General features: G+C 43.0%; 1 protein-coding gene across 3 annotated transcripts in view; it reads right to left on the bottom strand.

The window, feature by feature from the left end:
• Nucleotides 1-548: 548 nt before the first annotated feature.
• ssbp4 (single stranded DNA binding protein 4) overlaps nucleotides 549-15197 on the bottom strand; it is an 86879-nt gene continuing 72230 nt past the window's right edge. For 2 of the 3 annotated variants that reach the window (XM_005932451.3, XM_042217053.1), the window contains 12 exons: nucleotides 12474-12557; nucleotides 9969-10095; nucleotides 9750-9817; nucleotides 8501-8565; nucleotides 7138-7183; nucleotides 7001-7036; nucleotides 6811-6865; nucleotides 5500-5570; nucleotides 5200-5278; nucleotides 4835-4863; nucleotides 4646-4747; nucleotides 549-3283 (listed from right to left, as the gene is read on the bottom strand). In XM_005932451.3, coding sequence (XP_005932513.1) covers nucleotides 3200-3283; nucleotides 4646-4747; nucleotides 4835-4863; nucleotides 5200-5278; nucleotides 5500-5570; nucleotides 6811-6865; nucleotides 7001-7036; nucleotides 7138-7183; nucleotides 8501-8565; nucleotides 9750-9817; nucleotides 9969-10095; nucleotides 12474-12557 — 846 coding nt within the window. In that variant the 3' untranslated portion in view covers nucleotides 549-3199. Of the gene's footprint in view, nucleotides 3455-4645; nucleotides 4748-4834; nucleotides 4864-5199; nucleotides 5279-5499; nucleotides 5571-6810; nucleotides 6866-7000; nucleotides 7037-7137; nucleotides 7184-8500; nucleotides 8566-9749; nucleotides 9818-9968; nucleotides 10096-12473; nucleotides 12558-15197 lie in introns of all 3 variants that reach the window. The other variant, XM_005932452.3, reaches the window with a different exon arrangement.

Here is a 15197-nt window from a genome sequence, read left to right on the forward strand (position 1 = left end):
ATGTTTTGATTTATTCTGAATAAGGATTTTAAAACTGTGATTTACATATTCACAATGGCTAGACATGCGTTTCATCCAAACACAAATAAACAATGCTGATGTAAAGTGTTCCAGGAAAAAGATGTTTCCAGTGGAAATATGTTTTTACTGATTAACATCATCACAACCAAGCAAAAGTCTTGAGTCACCCCTCGGGCTTGGTTAATGGGAAATAACTGCAGCACCTTATTCAAACATGTAGAAAACATAGATAGAAATACAGTACAGAAGAGGCTTTAAAGAATTTGGTATGACCACCTATATTCTTCAACACAGCCTGGATTCTCTTGAATGAATCATCTGTAGTCAATGTCAAAAGAAAAACGTAGAAAATTCTTCAGAAAGCCCGCAGGACTATTGCTCAAGCGCACTTTCAAAATATGATAAAAGCCCGGCTCATTGGAAGCAAAATATGAAGAAACGAGGGATGACTCAAGAGCGATTGCCCAAGACTATATAGAAGATGAGTTAAATGAGCGCTAAGAGGGAGAGAGAGTCAAACAACAAGGAAAAATCAAATGACATTTATTATTGATGCATTGTTTCTTTTTTGATAAGCAAATTATCTGTTTTTCTTTCAGTCTAAAGAAACTTTACAATATAAAGAAACATACAAAGAACATCTTTATTACCTACACAAGACGCCTAAGTCCCTAAGACAAGATTCTGAACTATCCTACCATGAAATACAAAGCAAACCCAAGAGACAGACTGCTTCATATTGAATACTGCCGTGTCATCAGAAAGGACCGTGAACGGTACAGGAGAATCGTTAAACGCCCTTACCCCGATTCCCCACCCCTCCCCGTCTCAATACAACCCCCCCGCCCGACCAGCAAATCTTCCTAATGGTACAGTATTATACATCACAATAGAAGTACAGAGATGGCCGACGATCGATATACACAGAGGACTGAGAGAGGATCAGTGAGAGAGCTTCAAACTATACAACGCTATTACAGGAGCGAATAGCAAAGGACACAGTTTTCCCCATAAGTATTACATTTTGATCTTCTTAATTTAAAATGAGGTTTCCTTAAGTATTTTTTCCTTTTTAAAAGTTTCTTAAATTGATAAAAATCCTTCATATTAAAAACTGCAATATGAGGTCACATGTTTTTTTTTTGTGAGAAGATGCCCTCTTTTGTCATTTTTCTGGAAAAACTATTCACACGATTTTTCAAAACCAAAACAGAGGAGTGGAGGGCAGAGCGAGGACGCCGCGGCTCTTTGCTCCTCTCTGTCCCGTCCTCCCCGCCACGCACGCCTTTAGCGTACGGTCGGCATTAAGCGTGTCAATGTATTCTATACATTTAGCCATGTTTACTGTATTCTAGAAATTTAGCCACATGAGCCAAATAGTCAGTGCATCCTTTCACTATGAAAAACATGGACAGATCTATTTATAATTTACTTTCAGCTGTATTCATTGGTAGTGACTGACATATCAAAACATGTCAATGATATCAAAATGCATTATACAGTATTTACAAAAAGGGAAATCAAAGGGTGAGGGGTATGGAAGGAGGGGGGAGGGGGTGCGGGAGGCGTGTGTCACTACATAGGAGGAACACTGGACTGAGTGATTTCCAGGCCACCGACGGCCAGACCCTGGAGATGTCCCTGTTTAACGCTGTGTACAAACTGTTCACATTGATATCAGGAAATTGAGAAGTACATCACCACCACCCATAGAGGCAACGCTGGTTGCTCAGTTGTCGTTGGTTTGAAAACAGCTGCGAAGCAACTGAAAGAAACAGTTCACCCTCTGAACCGGTGACCGCGAGCGTTCATCAGAAACAAATTAAATAGCGTACTGTGTGACATTGACGTTTCTGTGTGCAGATTCTATGGGCTTTATTTTTTTTAATCAATTTCATACATTTGAAATTAAAAACAAAATGGAAACTTATTGATTGCAAGTAATCCTCTTCTTTAGATGGTTTACGATCAACTCCCATCATCAGCGCTCCCACGGGTCCGTTATCCCGCACATGTGGGACTCACTGACGGGAACTCCACAGAGGCAGGTATTTAACGCACAGTTAAGAAGGTGGACCCAGCAGGATTTGTGATTTCAACCCAAACGAGTGTCTCCCACATTTGCTTCCAGCCCAAAAGGAGTTGCTGGATGGACCAGAATGAATCCTGGGAGGAGAAAAGGGGCCACTTGGAGTCCATAAAAACAGTGAAATCAAACAAAGCAAGAGGATGAAGGGTAGGGAAACACGTTCCAGGAGTCACAGACGACTTGTAAATAACAAATAATTAAAACAAAAGATAGAAAAGAAAACACAGTACAAGCTAAATATGTTACATTTACAGAAAAGACCCAATCCGTAGAGGAGACGAGTGGATTCACAAAATTTCTGAATTAAAAATGGCAGCTGACAATCACGTCAGGGTGTCATCGGAGCCATTTTCTACCAGCAAAAGAGCAGGAAGCTAGGAGAAGGGTTACTTTTTAAGACAGTACAGTTAGACGTGTAATCTTCAGGTGCATCTACAGACACACTGTACCTGAAAACACAACTCGGTCACCCAGATACTCTTCCCGTGAAGTTTGGGGAACACATTTAGGAGACAAACATTAAAGGAGGTTTGTGACGCGAGGCTGACGGCGGCAGAAACGAGACAAACAACAAATCAAATCACGTAAACAGAAAATCATTGTGCATTTTTCGAGCGTGTGCTTATTCTGTCACCGTCGCTGCTGCTGCTGAGAGAAAATGTGCCCTTTACAGGAAATCATAACTACATTAGTCAAACGATATCAATTCTGAAAATTAGAACAATAATATCAGCAACAACAAAAAATACAAACACTGAATGAAAACCGTTCTCGCCCCAAAATGACATCATCAGTTCATCTTTTTTAACCAATCCTGTCACAGGAGCAGAGCTTTTGAAATGAGGGCTCTCGGCCCCGGGTCGGAGGACTGCTGCGCGCCCTCGTCAGTTTTAATCAGCTTGATGTGAGAACAGGGTGACGGCGGGGCGGAGCTGAATGCGAAGGGGCGTCTTGTTTGGGCCTGGACGTCACCCACTAGGGCAGGTTTCGGATGCGAGAAAGACACGCTTGGGGCAGGTTCGCGGTCTCACGGCGCTCGGACCCTCGACGGGGCGAAGACGAGATCCTTCCTGCTGCTCGGAGGCCTTTTCATGTTCTTACACCCAGTTTGGAGGTGTTGGTGGGATGGGGGGCCTTGAGGCGAATCCTGCTTTCCAGGGGAATCCCCAGGGGCTGTGTAGCACAGCACACCATCCACGAATAGGAGGAAGAGGAGGAGGGTAATGCAAGACGCATCAGGGTGGACGGGAAAGGGAGGTTGAGATAAAGGGAGATGAAAAAGTAAAATAAAATAAAAGATTAAAAAAAAAAAAATCACACACTCATCGTCATGTTGGGTGAATACTGTAAAGAGAGAGAAAAAGAGAGCAAGAGAGAAAAGATAAGCTAATACTATATTTAACTTGTTCCACTATCCAGTTTAATATAAAAGCAGTTCAGCTACTTAAACTAAATGCCATGTCAAGTCCACCAGCCTTCAGCAGCAAACAGTACACAAAGCTCCTTTTGGTTTATTCTGTATGTCAGTAAACTCAGCAAGCAGAGCGAAGCCCAGCCCAGAGAGAAAATGTGAGGGAATTTCAGATCACAGTGACGGTACAGTCTGACATTAATCACGCTACGGCAATTGCTCCATGCACCAGAGAAGGCATGATGTGTGTTATTGTCCATGCTTGTGTGTGTGCATGCTGTGTTTCTGCGAGAGAGTCGGACAAAGCTGGGAACATGGGGCGTGACACGAAGGACTGTGCAGGGGGCAGATTTCCAAACCGTGGAGACTTTTGTGTGCAAAACAACACGGTGTTAATTTAGCTCTTATCATCGTAAAGCAAGGCAGCACTACAAGGTTTCCTGACAGCTAACTCATAAGTTCACAGGAGACTGTGATTAACATGCACGGATCAGTAAAAATACAATAAAACTAACAAACACCAGCAGCAGGATATGGATCATCTGTGGCATCTGAACACAGATTTGAACTGAGCAATGAGGAAATGAAAGGTTTTCATTGCTCTGTCTCTTAATGTTAACAAAAATAAGCCAACTAAGTCCAGTCTAAGCTACGTCTAAGCTTGTAGTAACACTGAGGCCCTCCATATTTAAAAATCACAGCTCTCAGCTCAGCCACATATCTGCACCGAGGTGAGATTTCACGCTGACAGAAGATTTTTGTGCCGTTACACTCTCCACCCTGAGTTTTCATAGTAAAACATCTTCAAAGCTCTCAGTCTGTTAACATAAGGATGTTCTGGAGCAAAAGGAGTAGTTTCACGTGACTGTCATGTCTTAATTTTGAAAAACGTCTCACTTCAGTCTGGTGGTAAATGAGTCCTGCCTGAGACAGCAGGGGACTTGCCAGCTTTCTAAAATGGATCACTTCAGACCTCCATCTATATTTGTCTTTAGAAAACCATCCCCCAGGTTGCCGTGGACAATTGGCAGCTACGATCATCTAACGTGGAGGGCGTGAGTGAGTCTCATGCCGGCGGGAATCTGTGTCAAACACTTTGAGGGTTTTTGTTTTTTTTTACTCACACTTTCACTTTGGAATGGGTTTAAAAAGTTGCCTGCCATCTCGCCGTCATCCCGCGGAGTGCCGGGAGGATTGTTCATGCCTGCCATATTGTTGGGAGAATTCTACAAACGTGGACGAAACGCACCAATGAGAATAAAGAACTCATTACAGATGGACAAAGAGAGATACGCAGGCATGGACAGTCTTACCTTTGGCAACCCATCCATGTCACCAGAGCCTGCATTAGAAAAAGAAAAACAGTGTCAGTGCAGGATATCCAGAGCTAGCAGAAATTGCTTGCACTTAAACAACTAATGGCTTTTAATTAAGCTATTTGTTACACATACAGATGAGCACTAACTCAGCTGGCTTCACCAATCATGTCTCATACATCAACAGGATCAATTGGCCTAACTCACTGCCCCACTAATCAATTTTCCCTTTGCTCAATACTGAGACAACACTTCCTTGATCTGCCATTAGAGGGCAGAGTCCACCTTCTAAAAGCTTTTGAGTGTCATAAGATTCAGTGTATGGGCTCATAGCTTACTGTACCGCATCTTTAGGTACGCACCTAGTGATCCATTCATATGATGCTGATCCATAGCACCCATTCCACCCATGGGCCCATCGGGACCTGGTCCCATTGGGAACTAAAACAAAAAACAGTCACATCAGTCATTTTTATTTCTATAGTCCAATATAATAGATCAAAAATTACCATCAGAGGGTTTTAAGACAAAACGGCTACAGCTAAATAAGGTACTGTCTCTCAGTATTTTTGCAGCTTGGGGAACACGACATGTTAGCTGACTGGTTTATAAAAAGGAAAATAAATAAATATATGAAAACTGAGCCAAACGTCGATACGTACATTAGGTCTATTACCACCAGGGCCGATGGGGTTCATCATTGTGTAGATGTTTTCGCTTGAATTTGTTGAATCTACGAACAGAAGAGCAGGTGGATGTTTAGGCTCTCTGTGCTTCACTCCTCCCAGACTGGGAAGCACTTACAGGTAAACTGCCTCTTTTTATATGCAAAATCCATGAAAAATTATTGAAAGAAGTTTTGGTCCTTGAGGTAAAGAATGGGGAAAACTGAAGACACATAGGCAGCACCAATTTTACCATTGGTGTAATAGTTTCTGCTACAGTACAGGACAAAGACCACCACCGAAGAAGAAATTGAAAAAACATCAGTTCCTCTTTCTGCCAGTCAATGCACTCGCTGCTCTCTGCAACGCACAGTCAAAGAAACCCATCTTATTCCTGTAACAAGAAGATTAGTTGTTATACGGACACCCTGGTAACTTGGCATCAACCAGTACACGCTGTGTCGCTCCTCGCGTGCGAGTCGGTCTGTTCTTAAAAGATTCAGAAGAGTGAGGTGACCTTGATCTGACATTGCAGGTAGAAATTTGTGAGCAGATAACTGAGAAAAGCACGAGAAAGATGAATGACGAGCTGAAAGACGAGGAGCAGAGATGGACAGAGCGCATGCACGGCACATGGGGTAGAGAAATCTTGCCCATTAGCGTTCCTGAATGCGGCTTTTGTTGTCGTGACTGGAGGAAGGGGGCCAATTCCAGAGTGAGGTGAGCACTTTTGTGTGTGTGTGACTGCAGTGGAATATGTTTTCCTTCTCAGTGTAGGTGCGAACAGGACTGCAAAGGGCTGCCCCGCGACATATCACAATAGCGGCGTGCATATAACACAAAAAGAAGCTTTTCACGGGCCATCAGAAACAGAACATCTACAGGACAACCGCCCGCAGCGTTTTGTTTGCAGTCAATCCTCCACAGAGACACCTTATTGATGGGTCAGACCTGAAAGGGATTAGTCAGTTGATTGTATGCCTCTGCTTCCACTCGAGTATTTTTCACTCTATGCCTTAAGTTAAAAAAAAAAAAAAGTGTGACAAAGGATTTTTCATGAACATCACATTTGAGAGTTCCAACAAAAGCACATTCAGTGCAATATATATTTCCTTCCATTTTTCAGTGTTTTACACTTAAAACTCCTCCTAAAGGCTCAATTCTTCACGTATTTAGAGCCCGATCTGTCTCCCAAAGAGAAATGTGTATCTGACGGAGAACACGTTTGATGTTTCTTAGACAAACCCTCCTTCAGTGAGCACCGGATTAAAGCAGAAACCAGAAGGGAAACTGAAATGTATAACTCACCTCCAGGGCTAGGCATGATGGGAGTTCCTGGTGGGCCGCCTCCCCCCGGAGGACCCTGAGGGGTGAGAGCAAGCGAGGGAGAGAAATGAGCACCGAGTTCATCTAGACGGCAGCGCGCCTGTTAGATATCACAGCGTGACAGGTAATTTATGGCCCGTGGTCGAACACGAGTTCGTGACGGGACACTTACCACATAGTTGCCTGGAGATGAAGATGAATAAGCTATCTGTGGGGAGGAGAGACCCGGGGTGAAACACAACATGAAGCACAGTTATTGTAAATGCACTCGGTCACGTGGACGTGAAGATGTGAGAGGGTGTGACTCACTGAGTTGGTGTTGGGGTTCGGCCACGGACCTCTTCCGCCAGGACCCCTGAAATGCAGAGAGGTATGAGGATAAAGGGGAGGTTTTATTATTTGTTATGTACGTGGACTCTAGAGATTATTGCAAAAGTAGAGTTCATCAGCTGACGTGCAGAAATGATCTAGAAACCTGCCTGTTCTGCTTTCTGGGAACTTTATTGAGGGACTTTTTTACTGGAGTGACGGTCAGTCACAGGACAAGCATTGAGACTCTGAAACAGAAGACGACTTGTTGTTTTTTTAGTGCCACGTTTACTCTTTGGGGTTGAAAGTTCATTGACTGTTTCTGTGCAGCCACACTAACGTGGATCACACTTTCCTGGAGAATTATCATCTCCAATCTGCCTTTTGTCGAAAGAAACTCTATGAAAGAAAAGGTGTCTGAGCTACATGTTTCTGCTCCACAAAATAATTCCACTTTTGCAAAGTTTCTATTTGGCATCGGTAAATACCACAGCACAGAGACTGTTCTTTCGAAGGTCACCAGCGATCTCCCAGTGGCTTCTGAGCAGGCATGTGCTCTTTATCTGGCACCGCTGGACTCGAGCGCAGCATTGGACACAATTGATCACAGTACTTTTTACAAACTCTGGTGCCTTGTGGGTGTCTGGCTCAGCTTTATAATGATTTTCACATTATCTCTCAAACAGGCTGCACCTATCAATAACTACTATGTCTCTTTATCCACACTCATAAAGCATGGTGTGGCTCGGGGCTCATTTGTAGCTGCAGTATGATTTTACATACGTCCCCCGTGTCACAGCATTCGTGGTTACTGGATTTCTTTCCGTATTTTTACTGATGACACTCTGTTGTACTTCCCTCTTAGGCCCAGTGACTTTGAAGTGCAGAGCTCCTGCAGGATGTCTTAAAACTCACGTGCATGCGCATTATGAGGAAAATGCCCTGTAACCCTATACAGCACTATTTTATTTAATTCTTCTCATTTGAAATTTCTTTGCCGTATGCGTCGGTGCCTAGCCTGAGACCTATTGTGTCAGGGTCAGAGTAAAGCCAGGATACAAGGCCTCTGATGTTGGTGACATCTTTTAAGTCTGTGTTTATCGGAGAGCTTATCCTGACTTTCTACTTTTACCTTAAACCAGTGTAAGTCTTTATATCTCTTTTCAGTGTGAGTCTTTTTTCTGCCTGATGGTTCTGTGGGATGTTTCTTCTTCCCTCATCTGTCACCAAGCTGGTTTGAGAGGAAATTGGGGGGTTCTAATATATTAGTACTATTTTTGCCTGTTATTTAGATGATGTAAACATTATCATATAGAAGTATATACAGAATTTACAGCCATAAAAAGAAAAACAGTCTACTAACATGTTCATGCCGGGCATCCCTGGCCCCATGGAGTTTGGAGGAGGCCTCATCCCTCCGCCATAGTTCTGCACAAAGAGATGAACACACAGTCAGCACAGAGCCTCGCACCTGCTCTGTGTAAAGGTTTGAATCTTAATGAAGGTCAGCGACGATCATGTCTCCCACTAACTAGTGTTTAATTATGTGGATGTATGAGCTGTGTGTGGGCTGCGCGTGAAAGAGGACAGCTGTGTGTGGAAGAGCCTGCGCACTCTGCACATGTTGTGAGTCTCTGTATACAGTAAGTGTCTCTATGTGTGCGCGCCCTCCCGCGTGTTTGCGTGTATGTTTTCATCGCTGCCCAGTGGGCTGCTTTGGCTGGCGCTACACGTGTGTCTTTGGACACGTGTGTGTGTGTGTGTGTATGACTGAGTGAGTGAGTAGGGGGGCAGGCCAGAGAGCAGCTCCACTCAGAGGAAGAGTTTTGTTCAGCAGACGATTACACTTGTCGAGCAGATGCCACACCAGCTGCTGGTACGCTCACTGCCAAAGTCACCGAGCCAGGGTGGCACAGAGAGGGGACGAAGGGCACGGGGAGAGAGTGTGCGTGTGTGTGTGTGCGCGCGGTGGCTGGGTGCAGAATGAAGCAGCTGTCTTATAATGGTAATTCAAAAGGACGCTGCTGTTTAAGCATCTTATGTATTAGAAAAAACAACATTAACACAAATTAAAGTGATAAAAGGAAACCGACAGCACCGTCTTTGGCACCACTTTTAAAAAAATATGTGTTGGTGGTGGCTTGCTCATAGCACTCTAAGCATTCAGTCTCTGTCTCTCTAGGTGGGAGTCAGCAAGTAGGATTTAACATGTAGAACTGGCGTTAGCAGTGGGTGGGCTCTGGTCGTAGCCAAGATCGGCGTCAGAGCGCTTCTGACATTTAAAGGCAAAGTTAAGAGATTGGCGGAACCAAAATTCCTGCTCGGCAAAGGAGAAGAATTATCTGCATGCTGTTTATAGATTGCTGCTTTGACATTATAGCTGTTTTTTATGGAAGCCCCTAATGAAGGGCAACCAAACACAGAGTTTGCTCATAAACTAAAGACCAGGCACCAAACCTGGTTGTGTGGCAGCTGCTGAGTGGGAGTGCAGTGGGCTGGTGGAGCTGAAGGACACTATCCACTGTCGTGACTTGCTTTAGTAACGCGGCCCTTTGTGTTTTACTCTATATGACTAATTTGGTTGTTTGTGTAAAAAAACGCTGGTGGTTTACCTGTGGGCCCATGCCTCCCATGCCTCGGGGGGGATTCATTCTCATTGGACCGCCCATGTTTGGATGTCCTGTGATAAAACAGAATGTTGGCATGGCAGCACCACTTGGATCAATAACAAATCCATACAGGAGGAAGAAAGAAGATTCTCATTTAGAAGCCAATATAAAGTTTCTCTTCAAAACAGCACACTATGGACAGCACACTATGGCCGTCAGTACCTTGAGGTCGGGTGGGGTCCAGGCTGTTTGGAAGGAGAGGCTGTGACCCGGGGATGCTCCCGGGAGGCTGATTTGGCATACGGAGGGAGGGCCTTGGGCCACCTGGGTACCGTGGAGACATGAATGGCTGCAGAAAGGACAAGCGAAGAAAAAAACAACAACTTTATTCCAGGTGATGGCAAACATAAGGCCTGGGGGCCAGAAGTGGTCAGTCAAAAACTCATATTCGGCCCGCCGGACAGCTTTGGAAAATGTGAAAGATGCCATACGTTTTGGAATTTTAACTGTATTTTCAGATATTTTGCAGCTTTTCCTTCTCCATGGCCACTCATACTAAACCAAAGTAAATAAACAATGAAATGGCAGTTTTTTTGCTTTCTACTATACAAATTCAGGATCTGGCCCAATTCAGAACAAAATGGGCTCTACGTGGCCCACAATATGAAATAATAATGATCAGAAGCCACACTAACACACATGTACATTTCTTGACTGAGAGTCCTTCAAATATGTTTGTGCTAATGACAACACAAAGCTACGGTTATGCCCCAAAACACAAAGAAGCCACAGTGCAGTTAGTGCAGAATGTGGCTTCAGTTTAATGAAATCAGCATCGAAAGGAAAGGGACTGGCACGATTAGATATTAACATAATGTATCAAGTAAATAAAACAAACATAAGGTAATCATAAGGATATTATGACAATATTTATTTATAGCAGGGCTTGTAAAACGACTGCAGTGGGAGTCATTAAACACACGACGGAAATTAAATTGAGATAAAACGATAGAAAGTGCTGCACATATTAAAAATACACAAAACATCACAGTACACATGTCTCAGCATGCCACCGTCATTACCAGCTTAGCGAACATCAGATTCTGCTTTTAAAACACTGCATCCATAAATCACAGTGTACGCTGCCTTTTGGTGCTTCTGATTGAGAACTAATAAACACAGATCTCTATAAAAAATTTAACTGATGTTATGATAATAATATCATTTCAACCAGCTTCTATTACTCTCAAAACGTGTACAAATGTGCTCTCCGGAAGCAAGAATACTTCCATGTAAAATAGATTAGTCATATGTTTCCCCTCAGGTGAGAGCCAAACTGTTCTTGACAAGTGACACTTTGAAATGACATAAGGCACAAGATGATTAGCAAACCTGACTCTCTATAGCTGACCTTCTCATGTTTGAGGCTTTATCTTTGGACGTCAACAGGGGGAGCTATTGCGCTGAAGAACAATGTGCATGCTGTATTTTTGTTCTGTTTCCAAGTAAGGAGGGGCTTGTTGTTAAGTTTTGGAAAGTAAGACCTCAGGTGATAAATGCCATTAGGATAAAGGTAAAGGGGGAGTTAGGAAGATGGGGAAAAAAACCATGCAGGATAGAGATCTGGACCAGAAGAACAATACAAGGACAATAATGTTGCAGCGGGTGGGGGGCATTAACATCATACGGCTGGATGAAAGCAGTAGTTCTACACCCCGTCTCTGTTTCTGTGCCACTCGGTGGTGGACATTTTACTACCGACCTCGCATACGCAGGCAGTCTAGCTACAAAGATTCTGCCTGGATTGCGTGATTCATACCAGAAACCTAAGACACGTTCACTATGTTTCAGCAGAGAGGGGACAAGACAAGGCTGGCCGGGACATGCATTACAGAGCCGGCGCACAACTAGTGAATAATGTAAAACACCAGAGACAGATGGTTTTCAGAATTACCTTTGAGAATACGTTGCTACAACTACAAATATCCACGCCCGGTGGACCACGTTTCGATGTTAGACGATAAGAATTAATTCAAAAGTCAGTCCAACTATTTTAGTATCAAGAGGAAACGTGCAGATTTGAATGCTGATTGGGTAAGACTTGGGTGTTTTGGTCACGGAGCATGAGCCGCATGATGTTTGTATCATCATCTTATCACAGAGATAAGCACACACAACACAAATACAGCATGAGACTGCATTTAAATTATAATTATGTACTACATGTTTTGTGTGTCGCCGGGTGTGTGCGGTTGGAGCAAGTGGAAGATGAGTTATATAATAACAATTAGTCCTCGAAGTGAGAACCGACTCACTACCGTTTTTATTTGTACCCTCGTCACCCAAGTCGGCTTTCTCTTCGGCTCCTCTTCTCTCCTCCTTTGACCGTGTTGTGGTGGGTTTGTGCATGAAGAGCTGCACAATGTCAGGCTGTGCTGCAATATTAATGGTCTATTGATGGACTACGGGATGGTGAGTGCTGGGCTGAGGAAGAGAGGAGGCCCTCCAGATGCACCTCCGCTCTTTACAGCTGGGCCAACACAGCTAAATTATTCATCCAATCCACAATTGTGGATGCTGCCCGTCCTGCCTGTTAGCACAAGGGACCTGTGTGCTGTTTGTACACTTTTCACTGTTATTTGAGCGAGTGAGCGAGTGGAATCAAGGGTAGGCTCAAGAAGGAACCTACAAGCAAAGTGACAGACTGGATAAATGTTTGGTTCTTACCTGTCCATGAGGTCCCATCATGGGATTAGTGGGGTTATGTGGAGGAGGCTGCGTGTGAGGTGAAGGTTGAGATCCTGGGGGACCCTGGTGAAGAACAGATTTAAAGTTGTTTAAAAAACGAGCTTCAAGAATGTAATGAATGCAAATCTTTCTGGGGAAACATTATTAGCGCAATCAACCTTCAATAAATCACTTTTAATGTGAGTACGTTATAGGTTTGGTTTAGTTTTACTTGGCCAGATTTTAGGAAATCTATCAGCGGCACTCCATCAGGGCAAGCAAGGCAAGCAGTGCTTGAACAGTGAAATCTAAAAGCAGAGATCAATCAAATCCTGAAACCAATCTCTCTTATTTTAAACAACTTTCTGTCTACAGCTTCTCATCTGTTTGCATCCATCTATCTACTTATCCAGGTTCAGGTCAGGAGTCTAAGCAGAGAAACTCACACTTCTGTCACTCTGGCTAACTCTTCCAGCTCATCTGGGGGGACACAGAGGCGTTCGCAGTCCATACGACACATAGACAATCTGCTGCTGACTCTGCTTTCACTGCTCTGAGATCAGTTTCAATCTGCCTGTTTGTTTAGCAACTAAACAAACCCTCTGTGATTTATCATTTTCTCTTACTAACCACCGATACCAACAAGTGTAATTTAGAGGGGTTAGAGGGCAATGTGAAGAAGTTTAACAGGTAAGGCAGATTAGAATCTCTGAGAAATCATTTGTTTATACAGTTTATATAAAAAAAACAATCAACAATGGAGGCAATCACTAAGTGGTGATTACTCATGGCCCTCATTGCTCAAGCGTTTTAATTTAATATACTAAATGCAATATACTTAGCATATAGTATTTACAACATTTAAAATTCACCCAACCTTAAACACCTACAGCAATAACATTCATATCCATCATATGGATGTTATATTAACATCCATATAACATGTTGGGGAACGTTTTTCTGCACACTAAGTACTTTTACTTTTGATACTTTATTTACCATTGCCAATAATAGAGTTTGGTAATTGCTGACATTTTTTTAATAATATTTCTTCTTGCTTTCAATAAAGGAAAATTCCTTAGGAATTCGCGGGAACTCAGCGAATCCCAAAAAGTTTGATGACACTACAGACGTAAGTACAATATTTTAGAATACTTCAGGGTAGGTACAGCACGTAGAGAGGTGAAGATGTCCGGGAAGAGTGCTGCAAGATGCACAGGGCTGTCAGCGTGTATATAAGAATAAAGATGGACAGGAGAAAAACTTGAAAAGGCTTTAATGTGGTCCAGTTTGTCTTGGTAAACAGTGGAAGAACATTTGTGTTTCTTCTTGAGTTTCTGGTCGCTGGTTGTCTCCCCGCTTGCCTTGCTGTAAAAGTCACTGCACACCACTGCGTTAAATATAACTGGAGCTTTGGTATTTTGGGGGGTGTGCTTGTATATTAAAAGGCTGTAATTTCAATAAAATCTCCTGAGTCTAAAAAATGATCAACTACACAAGCACAATTTATCACTCTACTTCAATGGGATAAGCGTGTTTTATGTAGCTGATGCTAATGCTGAAGTACAGGGAAATACTTTATTTCCCGGTATGTAACATTCAGTTCAAACACCTCTCCTGGACATTATTACGGGAAATCAGAAACACATCACCAGCACTCAGAGGAAAATGAGTATGGCATAATATCTGAAAAACACGATACTGACAGGAGACAAAGTAGTAAATGATCTGAAAGAGATGACCAAAGTTCTACTGGGACTCTAATTCTGCCTCACTTCACTTCATTGTGCACAAAGCAATCCTTTGTTAACATGCCGCTCGTATACAATAGCAAAGCCCTCTTTATCTCTTTCATCAGAGGTCAAAATGAGAAAATTAAAAATTAAAATTCACTGTAAATATGTAGAATGTCTTCACAACCATCATATTTATTCTGTTACACCAACAAAGAATGCTTCTAATAAGATCTGTCACTGACATTTTCAAAGGGCTGCATTGACTTCCATGCACAGGAATTGTTAATTGCCAGGATGGGGTCAGATCAATTCACGAAGTGGCCTGTAATCAGCATTCAATTACAGCACTGCTGCCAAAGGATAATTCAGGGTATTTTCAAACGTGGTATTATTTTTCTAAATTCTGCCGTGATGACACTTGATCCGGTTTGCCAGAGTTAAAACCGTCCAAAACAGAATCAAGGGCCAAAGCAAGCTTAATTCTGGAGCTCACTTCCACTCTCCAAAGAAGTGCCAAATATTTAAACCCAATCAAACATCATTATGGCAATGAAATAGAAGAATAAATCCCCCTCTGAAAATAACTGAAATTATTCTGTCATTTAAATCAACATTGAACTGAAGACTCAATCACTGCTATGTGAACTACAGTTTCAGTTTATATTATTAGAGAAAATGTGCTGAAACCACTCATAAGTTAATTTCTCACAGCAAACACCTCTACGTTAAAGTAACGCCGTATCACGGGACTAACGTCAACTCTGACCTCCGCGTCTCATACTACAGCAGCATCATCTGACTCTGGCAGCAGTCACACCGCTAGAAACCTGTTACTAGCATCAATGTGGAGAAAGGGGACCACCCACCGCCAGACCAGACTTATCTGCTAGTCTGCCAGAGCTTCTGTCAAGCACTTGGCTATCAAATAACATTACAGGTGTGTGTGTGTGTGTGTGTGTGTGTGTGTGTGTGTGTGTGTGTGTGTGTG

The sequence above is a fragment of the Haplochromis burtoni genome, unplaced genomic scaffold (genome assembly GCF_018398535.1).
Source record: "Haplochromis burtoni strain Fernald_Lab_line unplaced genomic scaffold, NCSU_Asbu1 Contig_13, whole genome shotgun sequence".
NCBI classification, from domain to species: domain Eukaryota; kingdom Metazoa; phylum Chordata; class Actinopteri; order Cichliformes; family Cichlidae; genus Haplochromis; species Haplochromis burtoni.